General features: G+C 37.4%; 1 protein-coding gene across 1 annotated transcript; it reads left to right on the forward strand.

The window, feature by feature from the left end:
• Positions 1–13,513: 13,513 nt before the first annotated feature.
• LOC106167785 (perlucin-like protein) lies at positions 13,514–15,613 on the forward strand. The gene is made up of 4 exons (XM_086996938.1): positions 13,514–13,789; positions 14,446–14,622; positions 14,858–14,945; positions 15,312–15,613. Exons 1-3 carry the CDS (start codon positions 13,567–13,569, stop codon positions 14,926–14,928), a joined length of 471 nt encoding a protein of 156 aa, XP_086853064.1. The 5' UTR covers positions 13,514–13,566; the 3' UTR covers positions 14,929–14,945; positions 15,312–15,613.
• The last annotated feature ends 2,853 nt before the right edge of the window (positions 15,614–18,466 follow it).

An 18,466-nucleotide genomic window follows, 5' to 3' on the forward strand; every position in this document is an offset into this window, starting at 1 on the left:
ATGCGAATTTGTGTGTACCCTGAACGACAATCTAGTACTGAAAACCACTGTGCTCCACTCACCTGATCAAAGATGTCCTGAATGAGGGGTAGCGGGTACCTTGCGGGTGTAATAAGCTCGTTCAATTTTCGGTAGTCCACACAAAATCTCGTGCTGCCATCCTTCTTTGGTACTAGTGTAACGGGAGAGGCCCATGGACTGAAACTTGGTTGAATCACATTATCTTTCAGCATTTCTTCAATTTCAGATTCTATAAGTTTTCGCTTCGCTAATGGTGTGCGATACGGTCTCTGTCTAATGGGCACATGATTACCCGTATCTATAGTCATCGGTTCCACGGTACTTAACCCGTGTGGTTCACCTTTTACACTAAACACATCATTAAAATCAATCAAGACCTTATCTATTGCCTCATGACCCACAGGAGTTGCTTTTAAAAGTGCGGTACATAAATCAGTATCTTGTTGATACTGTTTATATTCAACCAGCGGCCATTCCCTACGACACCAATACAGTGTATTAGTGTCATAATTAATGACTCCCCTGTGTGCTTGAAGCGTGTCATTACCCAATATCATTTGATGGTCAATATTGTCTACAATTAGCATCTCTACCACATTTGCAAAGTCAATACGAATTTGAGCCTTTCCTAACACCGTAAGTTGTTGACCCGTTATACTAATGACGGGTTGTGTACTTTTCACTAATCTAGGTCTACTAGTCTTTGCACATAATTTCTTAAATACTGAGTAATGGAGCAGAGAGGTACTAGCGCCCGTGTCAACTAATGCTAAACAAGGTTCCCCATTTATAGATACACTAACCCCCATACGAGCCTTCTTACGCCTCTCTGCTTGAACTAGTTTAAATGGTCAAAAGGTTGCTGTTTCTTACGTAAAGCTTTGAGTTGGTAACATTCTGCCTTTACATGACCTACTTTACCACAATGAAAACATTTTATTTGTCCGTCTGCCGTCCAACCCTTACTGTCCTTCGACGATGGTGGCGATTTGCGTGGGTGTCGTCTTGTGTTGGATGACGTCATCGATGGTTCGCGTTGAGCTGCGTTTTTCAACGCGGATAAGATCGATTCTTTTAGTTCTGTAGCCCATCGTGGTTCTTGATCCAACGGTTGTGTCGCCCCGATTTCCATTGGCTCCTCTATGCGGCGTTGAGGGTTGCTATTTCGGTCTCCGTAGACGGTCTGGAATAGGAGATCACCCACCTCTTCATTGTCCACGTATCTCATAGCTTCTTGCAACGTTGACGGCCGTCCCTTCCGTATCATGTCTCTAGCGAGGCGAATCTCATGCAGGCCCCGCGTATAAGCCTTAACTAACAGGCGTTCCGCTTCCTCGGATCGTGGAAGTGGGTATGCTTTACGCGCCACGTCTCTAAAGCGGCGATTATAGGATGCCGTGTTTTCAAATTGTGATTGTTTTATTCGTTCTAATTCGGCGCGAATACAACTAGTTTCATCGGCAGAAAGGAAGACCCGTCGAATATGGTTTCGTAGCACCGTCCAGTCCGTTCCAAAATACTCTGGCTGTTGATTTAAGAAATAATCTATCTCACCTGCCATTGACCCTTGTGCCGTCTGCAGTGCCAGTTTAATTGTGGCGTGTTCAATTTCCTCCGTCCGGGGAATTGTTCTTTCAATTTGGTCAATCCAGTCTCTCGTGTCGTCCGGAATGGACCCATCACAGGGTTTAATAGCCCTGCACAGGACATCCAATTTTGTCTGGTGCTCACCTTCTATTTTCATGCGTTCTATTCGCGCATTTCGAGCGTCCTCCGCTCGCCATCACTCTTGCATCAAATTTCTCCATTGTCCATCCTCTTGGTGCGCCTGCACCGTTGTTTTTGCTAAAGCTGCAACTCCGGCGGACAGCTGCTGGAGAGAATCTGGATTCATTTTGTTAGATTACTAAAAATTAAGTCCTGAAAAGAGCTCGCCAATGGGGAATACCCGCTTTAAGGGTCTGCCGCTAGATGGCGTGGGGGTGAAAGCAGTCCTTCTTAAATCTCGCAGAATCTCGCTCACGGCTTTACACCAGAGTTTAACATGGAGCGTGTGCACGCGTCGCTGACAGTGAACCAACTCAAACGCAATTTACTTGAATGTGGTGCCATAACATCTGGATGAAAATGTGAATTGACTGAAAGGTATGTGTTTTCTTTTCATTTAGTGCTTGAAAAACAAGAATGCTAACTATTTTCCTTGAAAAAAATCGAACATTAGTCGAGGTGTGTGTGTCAAATCTGACATGTTATGTACATGTAGACTACTGTAGGTACGAGTAGGCCTACGCTCATATTTTGTTTTAGTAGCACGAAAGACGAAGATTTTTTATACTTAGTAAATTTACTTTTTTTTTTCTTTATAAGGTTACCCAAAGAAGGCCCATATATTGGGGGCAAAGCCTGAAACTGTCGATTTCAGGACCCCAGGACAGCCAACTTCAAGAGCAGGATAAAATGATTACTTCAGGAATCTTACCCGTCACTTCACATCAGCGGCAAAGATTGATGTAGCCACCAGTTATGCCTACCCTAAAGCTGACTTACAGGCGGCTGTGATGGACAACAACTATTGCCAAGTGCCATGAAAACAATAATGCATGGATAGAGGGAATGATGTAAGTGAAAACAGAGGTCTAATATTAAGAATCAGGCCCAAATATGAGAAAGAATTATCAAACTAGGTGATGTGTGACATCATAGAAATATAAAATTGTATCTTAACTATTTAATGCTGTAACCATCTACCATGCTTTAATGGGATATGACTATTTCAGGTTGAGGAACAAACAGCGAAGGACACTGAGCATAGCAAGTTACAACAAGGAAAGAGCGCAATCTGACACAAGGAGAGACAATGGCGGATCACTGCTTCCAGATTTGGAGAGATAATGTCAGCTACAGAGAAGAAGTATATGAACAAACTGTATGAATAATTGTTGTGTCCAAAACCATTGCAGACACATGACAGTTGGACCCGGACCCGATTTCCCCTTTTTGGAATGTGTATCTCGTGCACGAATCTGGGCCTAAAGAAAACCCGCGAATACTATACTAAGTTAGAAGGCCAGATGTTCATTACAAATCGCCCATTCTGCTATTTTGCTGTGTTTACATTCAAAGATCTGTTTGTGGGGTTGATTCATTCTGACGCTGGATATTTTTCTACATGTATTTTGCCCAGGATAACTTTTTTTTAATGAAAAACACTATAGGAAGTATGTGTCAACCAGTTTATAGAAAGTACCCCTGTATGAGATGGTTTTAGCTGCAATTATAATTTTGAAGTGCAATTTTAAAAAATGTTTTCACTAAAATGAAATAATTTGGCGGTGCTATATTCTTTACAAAAAGTACTTATGTGTTTATGCTGTTTTTAATAATATTTAACTGTAATGAAAAAAAAAACCCATGATGCTATTTTGTAAAGTATTTTAGCGGGATGAAATAAATTGCTAGTTGTATTTACAGCAAATAATTTGGTTTTTCTGCTTTTTAAAGAATTTTCAAAGTGATGACATAATGTGGTGGTTCTATTCAAGTAAAATAATTCATAAGTACTATTTTGTAAAAAGGAACAAAAAACTGTTAATTTGTAAAATGTTTGCTTTCTTTAATTTTTATTTCTTAAACTGTTACAAAAAGTTTTCCATACCTACAGTAATCCATTGGCTGAGAAATTGCAGCTATATATTCAGGAAAGTTATAGCACAAATAAATTATCTAAGTATTATATGGTTTCATGGTTTTTACTATGGACTGAATAATTATTTTGTTTAAATAAAATATTTGGTTTTGCTGCTTTTTAATGAATTTTCAGAGCGATGAAATAATATGGTGTTTCTACTCAAGTAAAACAATTCAGAAGTGCTATTTTGTAAAAAAAGAACAAAAACTGTTCATTTATAAAATGTTTTCTTTCTTTAAATTTTATTTCTTAAACTGTTACAAAAAGATTTCCAAACATGCATTATTCCATTGGCTGAGAAATTGCATCTATACATGAACAAATAAATTATCTAACTATACCTAGTTTTATGATTCTTACGAGGTACTGAATAATGATTTTAAATAAAAATAATTATTTAATGAACATTACCGGTCATGCTCAATACATCAATAAAAAAGGATATTACTTAATAACACAACCTTATGCGGGTAGTAGGCTACCGGGACTTATATATATTTACTGAGAACTCTTCTGAAATTACGGACATAAGAAAACGCACTTTGATAAATCATACTTCCTAGGGGCACTTTCTTGCTATGGAGCTCTCTTTCCAAAACTTTATAAGTTTTGCCAAGATCAATTAACCTTTTTACGTGTATTCTTTTTGAGGCAACTCGTCTATCTTTAGGGGCCTAATTACTGTTCCTGGGTCAAGTTGTAACTGACCCTTTAACATGGAAGGTGTGTTGACATGGGCAACCCTTCACTTCAAACGAAGCCCTGAATCCTCAAGAAAATTATGCCCACCTTGCCGACTTTGACATTCAGGTACACAACAATACTGAGGCATGTTTATTAAGGCCAGTACCACAGTCCAACGTATACAATATCCAACATGGCGACCTAGGAAGGACTGAATTCACACTAGCGACACCTGGCGCCAAGCGGGCTGGTATTCCCCATTGTTAAGTCTCAATCTTCGTCGGTTAGACTTTACAAGAAAACAATGTAACGTTCGTTAACGCGCCGGTTCTTGGGCCTTGTTGTTGTGCGCCCAGCTAATCAAGTCAAATGAATAAGATTCCTCTTTGATGCACGTGGAAATTTAATACGGTCTTTTGGAAAATATACATAGATTTCGTTTTTACATAGTAACTGACAGTTCAAAAGGTATAACGATATCGTCAGGCCAAAACACGATATGCCCTCACCTTAGAAGAGGGCAGCCTTTATAGATCATTCAGGAATTTTAATAATCCAGGAAGACGTACACTTGACTGAGCGCAGTCCTTTCGTCTCCGGCTCTGCCTCCACTCAGTCACCGTGTTTCCTGGATCATTCCCACCCCTCTCAGCCTTCAAAGGCATTCCTGAATTTATCTCCGGTTATCATCATTCCTGAATGTCTATTGACTGTCCCCTTCTAAGTTTATCTTAAGATTATTTTAATTTTAAACGTCCACGTTACTTTACGATTATTTTAATTTTAAACGTCCCCGTCACTTCTAAAATACCCAAAGTGGTATTTTACAAGGCATTTAAGCCGGCCAAGATGACAACAATTTAGTGAGACTCCCCAGAGAGATAGATCGATCCAAATATCTGTGGGAATGGTCCCTATAATACAGGCCCTGATGCCAGTTGAACTTTGGTTTTTAATTACTTACAGGTATGCCTACGTTTATGGTATAAATAATGGCATATACCGTTGCTGCGAATGGCACCCCATACATGTACAGAACCACCCCCTCCAGCTATTGTTTCCTGGATATTTTCATTTAACAGCCTCTCCCCAGGGAGCCTACGTACTCTCATAGCTGGAGGAGGTGGTTCTGTATATGTTTGGGGTGCCATTTGCAGCAACGGTATTTGCCCATTGCTTCTCTGGATGAAAACCTTAACGCTGCCAGATACAGAGACATTCTCCAGCAGTACCTGGAGCCGTTCGCAAGAGGAATATACAGAGACAAGTTTAGATTGCAACATGACAATCCAACTCCCCAAACAGACCGCTCAATTGCTGACTATATTCGAAAAAACAACATTCAGCCGATGCCACAGCCAGCAAGAAGCCCAGGTGCAAACCCAATTGAGCACATGTGGGACGAACTTGGTCGTGCCATTCAGAGGAGAAACGTGCCCCCTGCAAATCTAGATGAACTGCGAGATGCCCTGCAAGATGAATGGACCAGAATTCCTCTTCAAAGAGCTGTAACTCTAGTTCACAGTATGCCACGCCGTCTGGCGGCCATAATCCAAGCTCGGGGTGGGCATGCCCGCTATTTAGATTAATAATGAACTCTGAAGATGTTTCTTGACAATATCCCCTAATTTCATATTAATTGTCAATCACAGTATACATTTATGTTTAATTTTTCACTTGGTACTGTTATGCAAAAAAAGTACTCTTTTTGGGGGCATGAGAAAAAATACCCTAAATAAATTTACGCTTTTTTCACATTTGCATTGTTTGTTTCTCCTTGACTTTACCAATCCTCCAGCTTCACATATTTAACAATATAAACAGTATTAATTTGATAATAACAATAATAATGAAAGAAACAGGGCAATATGCCTCCCAAAATTTCCGTGTACCAACCATTTTGGGCAAGAGTGTATATACTGTAAATGTATTGCCGACTATTTTGTTAGTTTGCATGCATTAATGTTGTTGTTGTTGCATTATTTTCGGCAGATCACCTTTTTGCATGAAGCACTGGTTTATATGATCTTGTGTAGCATTCCTCCTCCCGAAAAAATGTCTGCATGTGGTGGTTATATTCCTACTACATGCACTGCATATTTCAGTCTGGGATGGTTTTGTATCACTGATAATAAAATACTACTGTGTTCTGGTTTCAACACAGAATTTTGGTATGTACAAGTATACTAAATTACAACCTTGGCGTATACAAGTATACTAATTTGATCTTTCAGGATACTTAGGCTGGGACTTCTTTCACCGTTGGTATCAGAACGGAGGCACAGGCGAGAACTGTCTGTTGTTGTATGCTCCCCGCAAATATCTGTGGCATGACGAGCCTTGCAGCTTTAAGGCACATTCTATTTGTGAAATTGAAAATTAAGCACCTTGATGTGTTAACAGTTTGTGTGCAGAGTCTACTAACGTATTAAAAAAGAAGTTGTTCATGTAGATGTAAAGCACCATGTACGAACTTGTTATGATCTATATTTACTCCATTTTTCAAAATTCTGCATCTGTCACATGACGAAAAATAAATTTCTTTGGAACAGCTTCTCTGATAAGATTACAGAATTCAAGCCTCATAACGATATACACATATCGAACCATCCGTTCTCTTGTCAAACATTGGATCCAGTTCTCGTCGTTGCTACCTATAAGACCCATGGCACATGGGTACGAGTTACTACCAAGATCCCGTTCCCATACCTAAATCAATCTAGCAGGGGTTTCTCGCTAAATTTCACTCAGCCTAAGCGGCTGTTATGTCTGGCACGCCTACTGAAGGTGGGGGTAAATATCTATCGTTTAGCATCTTCAGTAGGCGTGCCAGACATCTAAGCTGCTTAAGCTTAGTGTAATTTAGAGAGAATCTACACGGAGGTGGGTCGATTTTGCTAGATCGATCTAGGTATGGGAATGGGGTCTAAATTATACTGTCATTCTACGAAGATCGATCCGTCTCTGCGGAGACTCTTGCTGAATGCAATGAGATTAATAGATTAACAGTGATTATACGAGTAAAGGTACTAGTAAGTTGGAAACAAAAGGAGGCGTATTTATCTTTTATACTGATTGCATTCAGAGTCCCCGAAGAGTTGGATCAATGTACTTGTGCGTAGAACGATAGTTTATTTGGGAACGGGCCTTAATATACACGCGGTACAGTAGTATCCACATTGACATAATTTACCTCAGCAGGCCTCGTGATACTATAACGGTTTTGAACCCGGATAAGGCTCTCTAACAGCTGACTTCTTCACTTCAAGTTGTGGACACTTATGTGCTACACAGGGATGGCTACTTAAGCTAGCGTCCCGACGGTCTTATAATGAACTGGCACAGGGATTAATATGCCTTAAATGATGGCAAAATGGCTATTTCTGTGTCCACTCCCGCAACAAAATAAAGATATGTACATTTAAATAAGTAAATAAATGAATAAACGAAATTATATAAATCAGAAATAAACCTCAAACTAACAAATCAAGAGTTGTGATTTTACTTGTAATATTGTAATTTTTTTTTTTTTTTTTTTTATTTTTTTTATTCACAAAAAGACAAACAAAAATACATATGTAGACACACACACAAACACACACACACAATAACACACAAGACATTCATTATACATTAAGTAAACATGAAATATATGTAGATAGTCAGACTACGTACAAAACAGTATATTACAAGTGATGCTGCACATAACAAGATACAAACATTTAACATAGAAGAAATTTGCGAAAAAGTAAAGTAAATTTATGAGTGGAGAATCTAGGCAAAAATAGAATCCTAGGTTCTCCACTCTGTAAGAAAAAGGCCTAATTGAAGGTTTTTTTGAGAAACGTATTTTTCTAATTCGAATTTTTTTTTTGATGTATAAGAGAAGGGAAGGGAAGGTCGGCTGGATTTTTCTTTTAAAACAGGTATATATATAAAATTTGGAGACAAGAATAATGTAATTTAGAGGCTTGAATTTTGTTTTGGATACTCCAAAAATTATATTTTCATCATATAGTGTAATTCTTTCACCAGTTTTGTTAGCAATCAAACGTTCCATTTCAGTCCAAATGTTTCTTATTCGATAACAATTTAAAAATACATGTCGCAAATCTTCCCTCTCTGCTCCACAAATAAAGCATTTCTCTGACACCTCAATACCGATTCTTTTCAGATATGACCTAACTGGTAAGATTCTAAAAATTATTCTGTATTGGAACCACTGAAGTTTTGTTTCTCGTGTAACAAAGAAACAATTCTTGTAAACATACTTCCAAGTGATATTTATATTTAGATCTAGGTTCCATTTCCTTTCGTGTACCAAGTTTTCAGGAGTTTCACTCATGAGAACCTGATAAAAATCTTTACAGCCATTTCGACTCTTTATAAGTAGCTGAACCGGCTGAGGAATATAAGGAAATAAAATTTCTTCAAAAATTTCTTCATTGTTCTTTTCTTTTAATCTACATTTTAAACTGTTACGTATTCCAAAATATTTTAAATCACATACTCTTTGAAATCCAAATTTCCTTTCCAGTTCAGCTTTGGTTAAAAATTTTCCTTCGTTGAAAAGATCGCCAATTATTCTTATACCCTTATTGTACCATTCTTTGTCCAATAATGATACCCCACCCAATTTTACTTTACTATTATACCACAGAGGTTCAAGAGCAATATTGCTTTTCATATTTTCTATACCGTATGTTAGTTCTTTCCAGGAGATAATGACATCTCTCCAAAACCTGTTATTGCAATTGCATAAGAGTATATCCAAATATTCATTTCCATAGTCAAATATATTCCAAATAGATTGTAAATCAAAGGTGCTCTGGAGAATAGTGTTATAAACGTTATTTTTAAGGTATAGTCTTCTTATCCATGTACATTTTAATGCCGTTATGAACTTACTTAAGTCTGTCATTTTTAGACCACCATATTCATAATCCTTTACTATCTGACCTCTCTTTACCTTATCAATTTTGCTACCCCAGATGAATCGGAAAAAAATAGAATTTAGTTTTTTGATGAATACTAGATCTGGATTTGGCAGAGAAATGAAAAGATGGTTCAGCATTGGGATGATAAGGGTTTTTAAGATAGTAATTCTACCAATAGGGGTAAGTATTCTTCTATTCCAATGCCGAATCATACCCTCTATCTTCGGGATTTGTTTATTAAAGTTTAAAGTGACCATATCGTTTAAATTTACCGAAAATTCTATACCTAAGAGATTAAATTGCGTCGAACCCCATTCAAGTTTCCATCTAACGTGGTGAAAAACTTCCCGACTATATTTTCTTGAGCCAATCCACACTGGTTTAGTCTTACTATTGTTGATATGGAGACCTGAAATTTTTGAGAAATAGTCTAATGTACGGAAAGATTCTAAGAAAGAAGACCTATTACCATCTAATATAAGGGTGGTGTCATCAGCATACTGGGTTATTTTAAATTCGGTGTCACCAAGTTTTATTCCGCAAATATTTTCATTATTCTTTATCATGATTGCGAGAATCTCAGCACAAAGGAGAAAGATATAAGGAGACAAGGGGTCCCCTTGACGACAGCCCCTCGAGATTTTGAAAGGCTCCGACAAGTGGTCGTTTTGTGTAACAGAGGCCTTGCTATTGTAATTAAGGATATGAAACCACCTTTTTATAGTTTCCCCAAAGTTAAAAAAGTCTAAAACTTTATCAATAAAACCCCAGTCTACAGAATCAAAGGCCTTTTCAAAATCGATAAGAATGAGTAAAGCAGGAATATTTTTCTTTTCTGCGATATGCATTAGATCATAAATTAATCTTGTATTTTCCCCAATATATCTTCCGGCAATAAACCCGGACTGAGAATTAGAAATAATTTTATCAAGATAGAGTTTCATTCTTTCCGCTATACAGCCCGAGATCATCTTATAAATAACATTTAAAAGGGTTATAGGCCTCCAATTTTTTATAAATTTTCTGATTTTATCGGCTTTTGGAATACAGGTTATAATCCCAAGATTTTGACTTGCCATCATTTTCTCCTTGATAAAAATTTCATTAACTGCTCTAATTATAAAACTATGTAAATCATTCCAAAAAAATTTATAAAACTCTGCAGTAAAGCCATCAGATCCAGGCGATTTGTTATTTTTCATTTTTTTCAGCACCCTCAAAAGTTCCTTTGAGGTAATTTCGGTTTGCAAGTATTCCTTATCAGGCTCGCTTAATTTGGGGACATCTAAATTTGCAAAAATTAATTCTAGGTCTACCTCTTCTAATTGATTAGTTTTTGACGAGTAAAGGCGTTCGTAAAATAACTTTGCTTCATTTAATATGAGTTTTTGATCAAATATTGTAGTTCCGTCTGGTAGTTCTAAATTCTGAATAGTTTTATTGACATAATTTCTGGATTCAAGTGAACAAAAATATTTCGTAGGCTTCTCTCCTTCCTCAATCCACCTGCATTTTGCTCGGACGAGGACTCCTTTTAGTTTTTCTTGTCTGATATTTTTCAAAGCCTCCCTCTTAGCCTCAAGTTCGTCCAAAGAATTTTCATTTGGGTGGTACATTTCCATTACATTAATTTCTCTTTCTAGTTCTAATTCTTTCCTGTCCCTTTGTTTTTTCTTGAAAGTGGAATAGGAAATTGTCATTCCTCTAATTTCCATTAAAAGCATTTCTAAAAATAAGGAGTCATCAATCGTGAAAGATATTTGTTCGTTCGGAATTTCTGTAATATTTTCTTCGGCGTACACCGGAACTGCATATTGTAGTTTTGTTCTCTTAATTATGTCCTTCACTTTACTTACATATTCCTTATCTTTTAAGAGGGAACTGTTAAATACCCAAGTGCCTTTGCCCTTAATAAATTTATTAAGCTTTAATTCTAAAATTACGGGTGAATGATCGGATCGGTATGATGCCTTAATAAAAATATTAGAAACTGAATTTTGAAGGTTATCCGCAATTAAAAAGAAATCTAGTCTAGCCTGCCTTCTAGGATTCCTTCTTCTCCATGTGAATCTCCTCTCGTCAGGGTAGAGAAGTCTGAAATAGTCAATTATATTTAGGTCATTCATAACTTCAAGTAGTTTTTGCCTAGCTCTAGGGTTATTCACATTTGCATAATTTTCTGTGTCTATATCCGGGTTTAAAGTCAGGTTAAAGTCACCACAGATCAAGAAATTTTCATTATCAAAGTCTATGATTATATCTCGTACCTGTTCATAAAAATCTGGAGTATCCCTGTTCGGGCCATAAATGTTGATTAATGTGAATCTATTTTTTTCTATATTTACATCAAGAGCTAAAAGATTGCCGTCGTTTGTTTTAAATTCCTTAAGGTACTCGAATTCAAAATTATTATTTATCAAAATTGCAACACCCCGAGAGTTAGTAGAAAAGAAATTAAAATATGCTTTGTAACCCCATTCTGATAAGATTCTTTTTTCATCATGGCTGTCAAAATGGGTATCCTGCAAACATACTATATGATATTTCTTTGATCTGTAAAAGTGAAAAATATCTCTTCTCTTTGTAGAGTCTCTCAGGCCCTGACAGTTAATAGAAGCGATCTTAATTGAACTCATGCTAAGTGGTAAAAAAACATAAAACACTGCTATTCACGGGCATACGATGATTAGGTACATTTTTATGTTATTCCAAGAGAATATGCTCGAGTACAGCAATGATAGTATGACTGAGAGAAGTATTCTAACAGGCCGTGATATACAGGTACATGTAAGAGTGTTCTTTTCTTCACAATAGAACAAAGCTAGGAAGCTAACAGTGAGCATCTCATAGTAATGTGCTACCAACCATAATTTTACGCAAGCATACACAATCACACACACACGCATGAATGAATAATTTCTATACCCTTGCACAGGGAACATAATAGATACAGTACAACCGGAGTGATATCTACTCGGGTCTTGCAGCTCAAGCTGTGTCAGTCAACCAGATAATAGTCATCAAGGAGAAAGTAATCTGAAAAATATTAGATACAATAAATATACATATGGCTACTATATTACATTATTGGTAAATTAAACACAGTGTATTCTTCAGGTAGAAGAAGCAATAAGTTATAGTTATTTCGTTAACCAAAGTTCATAAGTACCCCCTGTACACTGTATTCAGTCTACTGTTTACATTGTAAATGTAGGTGGATTATGAGCCACGATACTTCTTTATTTTTTCTTCTATATTGTCAAAAAGGTCAAATTTTATTCTTTTCCCAGTGGACTTTTGAGCATAAACTCCTCCATTGTAGAACCAGACATAGTCCACTAATCCAGTCTGCCTTATTTTGGACATAAGGGCCAGGTTTCTTTGGGTAATATCATCGTAGAGCCTCACACTTGATTGTATTTCCTTTTTCTTGGTCATAATTGATCTTTTTATGTCATTATTTCTCAATTTTACAATGACTGGTGGATGTTGTCCCTCTCTGCCTGGGATTCTATGAATAGCAGTTATATCATGGGGGTCCAGTTCAATGTTGATTTCTTTCTTGAGAAATTCAGGGAAGTCACGTCTTAAATTTTCTTTGTTGCGAGGGGGGAAGTGTAGAACTCTTACATTTAATTTTCTGAGTATTGCTCGTTGTGGTTACTTTGTTTAATTGCTTCAGTTGATCTAGTATGATTTTGAACGACCCTTTCCTCTAGATCTTTTAATTTCTTTTCTTTATCATTCAGTTTCTCTTTGAGGTTTTCATTTTCCAGCAAATTGTAATATTGTAATTTATTCTATGGACGTTTTCTATCTCTTTTAACTATAAATACTATTACATTTCCATAGAAAAATGTCCTCTGACAGAGCCACATAACTTGTGCCTAATGACGACATACCGGCTTAAATTTTGAAGTCAGTAACTCGATTTCTTATCAAAGATAAGGCACCACATTTTGCTCCAGATTTTTCATACTGCAGAGTTACACGAATGCCGCATGCACAGTGATCGCACCTTTCAAAGAAATAACTGTGATCACAAAGGGGTATCTGCATGTTTACATTTACTACTTAGCTTCACAGGTCATATTGGTCACGTGGGTATGAGGCCATTTACTTTGGTTTTACCTTATAAGGGTGCAAGATTTGAGAAATGTCACGTGGGGGGCACCTTGTTACAATAAAAAACCGCCCCCAGCAACACGCTGCGCTTACGTGTCTCGCTTCGTCAAGATGTCTGTGCCACCAATGTGTCTCTTGACCACGGTTTTAGCTCTATTGGGCACTTTTGTCAAGTCAGCAGCTGCAGAAGACCTTGGAGTCCTTTCCTTAAAAGACGGCACTAGTGATGTACGCTCAAAGGTGGATGCCATTAGAGCCAAGACTTCAGAACTGAACGAGCTCCTGTCGTCTGTGCAAACTAGTCTTGAAACCTGCCTTGATGAAACGACAATAGGCGAGTTACGCTAATCTATCAGTTTATTCTTCAGTAATTTACATATGTATTCCATCATTTATTTTGTGTTGTCAGTATTCTAAAATATTTTAAAGGAATTTTAACTCATTTTTAAGTAAAATGTCTGCGTACAAAATCTTGCTTTATTGCATTTGTCAAATTACTCTTAACCCGGATATCACGTCCACGTTTGAGAAACCATTCTGTAATCTCGTGAACTGATTCCGGTTCTCCGTGATAGAGAGTCCGCTTCCCATTCAATTGTATAGGAAAGTCTAGCCCTAGATATTTTACCCACTTAGATCAGGCTAACCCTAACCATGATAACTAAATAGAGGGCGGGTTTTCTGTTACATGGACCTACAGTTTCGTTTCACCAGGACGAGCAAAATGCAGCATTTCTCTCTGATACAGAATTCCAGGACGAAGAAAAGAGGGTCGTGGCCTGATTATCTTATTAAATATTGCATGAAGTTTGATAGGAATTGGGCACTATTCCCGTGAAAGAAACACCTCTACCTCTGTGCTTCAGCAATTAAATAGATGTAATTTATAAAAAATACAGAAATAAGATTTGAATTTAATTTTTTGTTATTTGCATACAGAATACATATTTCATTGAATCTTTTTTGGATTCTTCTCTCTAATTTTAACAGATGTCCAGTGTGCATCTGGCTTTGAGAAGTTCCAACGCTCGTGCTACAAGTTTGTGAGAGAGGAGAAGACGTGGCAACAGGCACAGAATGAATGTCGTACCACGGGGGCGAACCTGGTGTCCATTAAGTCTTGGGAAGAACAGAAGTTTATCTTGGACCACATAGCCGCCCACAAAGGTGACAGACGCTATTTCAACATTATCAGTTTATAAGGAGACAGAATGTTTTTAAGTTACATCTATACAGGCCCTAATGCCGGTTGAATTTTGGTTTTGAAATAATTATGCCTACGTTTCCGGCATAAACAATCTTTACCATAATTTTTTTTTATTTAGTTGATACTTTTTCGTTTTTGTAAAATTAGGGTTGCACGACATTAGTTTAGTGCGTTATGCATTGTTATCTATTGCAGACCTGTTCCCGAGTTCTCATGGCTTTCACGCTGGAGCAACAGACGCGGCAATGGAAGGGATTTGGCAGTGACGGATCTTTAGTCCAAGGTGAGATATAGCATAGCGTTTCATTGGTTTCATCAGTTATCATTCATTATATATATATATATATATATATATATATTGTATATGTGTTGTCAACTGTTTAGTTGGTTTGCATGCATTCATATTTTATTGTTGTTGTCACATAATTTTGGGCAGATCACCCTTTTTCAAGGTTTTGGTTTATATCATCTTGTGTAGCCTTCCTCCTCCCTGAAAGTTGTCTGCAGCGATGATGTGGTGGTTATATTCCTACTACATATACTTCATAGTTCAATTTGGGATGGTTGTGTATCACTATTAATTAAAAGACTAATCAGGGGGGTTACAACACAGAACTCTGTCGTATACAAGACTGATATTATCTTTCAGGATACCTAGGCTGGGACTTCTTTAATCCTGGGCACCAGAACGGAGGCACAGGCCAGAACTGTCTGCTGCTGCATGCTCCTCGAAAATATCTGTGGCATGACGAACCCTGCAGCAGCAAGATTTGTGAAATTGAAAATTGAGCCCCTTGGCGTATTAACAGTCTGTGCGCAGAGTCTTTTATCTTATTAAAAATTAAATTTTACAAGCGGATGTAAGTAACCATGTAAGAGCTTGTGGTAAGCCAGATGGAATTTCTACTCACCCTGTAAATGAGACTATTTCTAGTTACAATAAATTATTTCAAATAGCAAAATTTTTATTTCATTTTTTATTTTTATTTGATTTTTTACGAAGCAAATTCTAGCATTGTCTAGTACAAACATTTCTCGAAAAATCGGTCCGCTATAGCTTCTTAATATCCAGCAGTCACTTATACTACACTATTGTCAACATCCTATCACCTAGTGGTCTATTGCGAAAAGACGATTACAATAAGGGTCAGCCCAGAGAGCGTAATCTCGCGACTTAACGTAAAAACTGACGAGAATTGGTAGATTGGAGGTTGAGTGGGGTCTGACATATTGGCAGACTAGCAAGTGCGGTGTGGCAACGAATATTAGCAGACAGAATGTAGTCATGGGTGTTTTTCAAATTTGTTAATAAACAGACAAGATAAAAGATGGGAACCTTAAAACTAAAGACACCAGGACCTGCCTTTTTACCTTTTGGAACTTTTCCGAAAAATGTAGAAATTAAGCTCCTGACCTTGTCAGTAAGAAGAAATTACACAATAAAGCGTATATAAGAAGGAATTGGAGGGAGGGAGGGAGGGCAACGAGAAATCGGGAACCCCTCTACATGATAATTTGAATCCGTAGAAGCTGATATTAAATCACAAGAACTAGGTTATAATAAATCTTTTATCATTAAAAAGTAGCCTATGTCTGTTTTGTTCATAAAGAGCAACAATTTATTCATGGTGTAAATAATGCCTGCCGCTCTTTTGTCTTCACAATAATTGTTTCTTGATTTTTCAAACTCCTGCTTCGGTCATTTGACTACAGCAAAATTTTCTTAGACCAGCTGTTTAGATGAGATCACAGAATTTGACACTTACAGCGACATACACTGATCGAATCACTCGTTCTCATGCTAAAAATCGGATCCGGTTCCAGTGGTTGCTACCAAGGACACATCATACGTCATACGTGGTTCTAAGTTGCTGCTGATATTCCTCACAGTGCAGTTGTATCGACATGAGACATGATCTGCCTCAGCAGACCTCGTGATACCTATTTTAAACCCGGATTAGAATCTTTTACAGCTCTCAACTTAACATCACTTCCATCCGTGGACAACTATGAGCTACACAAGGTGAGCTACTTTAAGCCTGGATCACACTGCGCTTGCAACCTTTTGGCAACCTCTTTGCAACCTCAGTCTCAGGGAGGTTGCCAAAGATTTTAAAGTGGTCGCATTAGGTTGCAAACAGGTCGCCTGCGATCGTTGACACATGAAGGCCATTTTTTGTGCACCGACAACCAGTGCGACTAAAGATGAAAATTATCGGTATCCTAAAGGTTGCCTATCGGTCTCTTCTTGGTTGTCAGTAGGTTGCTATAACCAGCAGCATACCATTTGCAACTGCATGGTCGATTGAGCGTATTTAGTCGACTGGTCGCTTACAAGTTTTTTACCAGTCGCAAGTAGTCGGCAGCAGGTCGCTAGAAGGTTGCAGTTGTAACTGCATGGTCGATTGACGGTCTTTAGTATCTTGGTCGCTCACAGGTTTTTTGCCGATCGCAGGCGTTCGAAAATATGTCGCAGGAAGGTTGCAAGCGACTGCAAAAAAAAAAAAAAAAAAAAAAAAAATAGGCGTAGGATGGTGGTCTATTTGGGCAAAGACTTTTTTTTCATAATATGTTATGTAAGCCTTCTAAATATCAAGGTCATAAATTATAATACTTTAGAAAAAGTAAACATAAATTGCATTTGTTGGCAACATTTTAAACCAATTGCCAAGGCTTTCATATACCAGGTATTTCACACTTACGAAACCCAAAAAATGTGATGATAAAAGCAATGTACGCTTTTTTGACGTTTATTTATTTTATCATTTTACGAAAATCATAGGTAAAATGCCGAAAACCTCAATTATATATCGCTGTAAGTTATTTAAAATTTGCAAACCCATATTATCAGAGTAAACAATGAAACAAATACACGAATGCTGAGAAAACGGAAAATAAAAGCGATTTAATCAGCAAGGTATAACTGCTATTTAATATCATAATTTCAACAATCAAAATCATCCACAAACAAATCGTAAAATGTGTCCAATAGACTTAAATAAAAATAGTTTCAACACAAACAATTTAACATCTTTCCAGTGTTTGGTATCCTCACTACAAGGATGAGAGTGTAAAAAGTACACGATGCGCATGGCTTGTCACGATTTAATTACGTTGTATTGTAAGTGGCAAACGCCTAGGATTAAAAAGACAAAGGGAAAACCACACATTCGGTTGTAAATCAGTTGCAAAGCAGTCGGCAACCTGTTGGCAACCGGTTGGATACCACAAGTAGGTTTTTCGGTCGCCAGGAGGTTATCGGTGCTGCACCGAAAACCGGCGCAACCGGATATTAGCCCAGCGTTCATTTGGAAACCACTTTGCGAGTTGTTGCAACCGGTCGCCGACCTTTTTACAACCGGTGATAGTTGCAAGTCGCAAAGAGGTTTTTTCTTCGGTGTGACCGTAACTGCACAGGTCTTGCAATCTCAAAGAGACCAAGTATTTGATCAAGAAAATATTAAAGAGTATTATGAGATTAATAAGGATTAAAACGTATGCAAGTTTATGTTTTTATTACAGCACTGGTTTCGTTAGGTGAGGGTGTAGTCTTTTCAAAAGTTCATAAAACATTGTTGGTTCTATTTTTAGGAAGGAAATGAAAACTTCCTGATTTTAAATTCGAAGTTCTTTCATCAAATGTTTGTAATCGCCTTACAAGGGGCATCTTGCAATCCACGGGTTCACCCAGTATTTTCGACTTTTTTTACTCGTTTTACTTCTTAGGTAAATAAAGTCAATGATTATAGCAGTCCCGTCTTTTTGAAAAGGAGTCGTTTTACTAGAACATTTTTGTGAGAGGGG

This window comes from Lingula anatina, chromosome 10 (genome assembly GCF_051362555.1).
Source record: "Lingula anatina isolate TDL-2025a chromosome 10, LinAna3.0, whole genome shotgun sequence".
NCBI lineage: Eukaryota > Metazoa > Brachiopoda > Lingulata > Lingulida > Lingulidae > Lingula > Lingula anatina.

Coding starts and splice junctions, on each gene's coding strand:
- LOC106167785 (XM_086996938.1), top strand. CDS start 13,567: ATGTCTGTGCCACCAATGTGTCTCTTGACCACGGTTTTAGCTCTATTG. Junction 13,790..14,445: donor CCTTGATGAAACGACAATAG/GCGAGTTACGCT, acceptor TAATTTTAACAG/ATGTCCAGTGTGCATCTGGC. Junction 14,623..14,857: donor CCACATAGCCGCCCACAAAG/GTGACAGACGCT, acceptor TATCTATTGCAG/ACCTGTTCCCGAGTTCTCAT.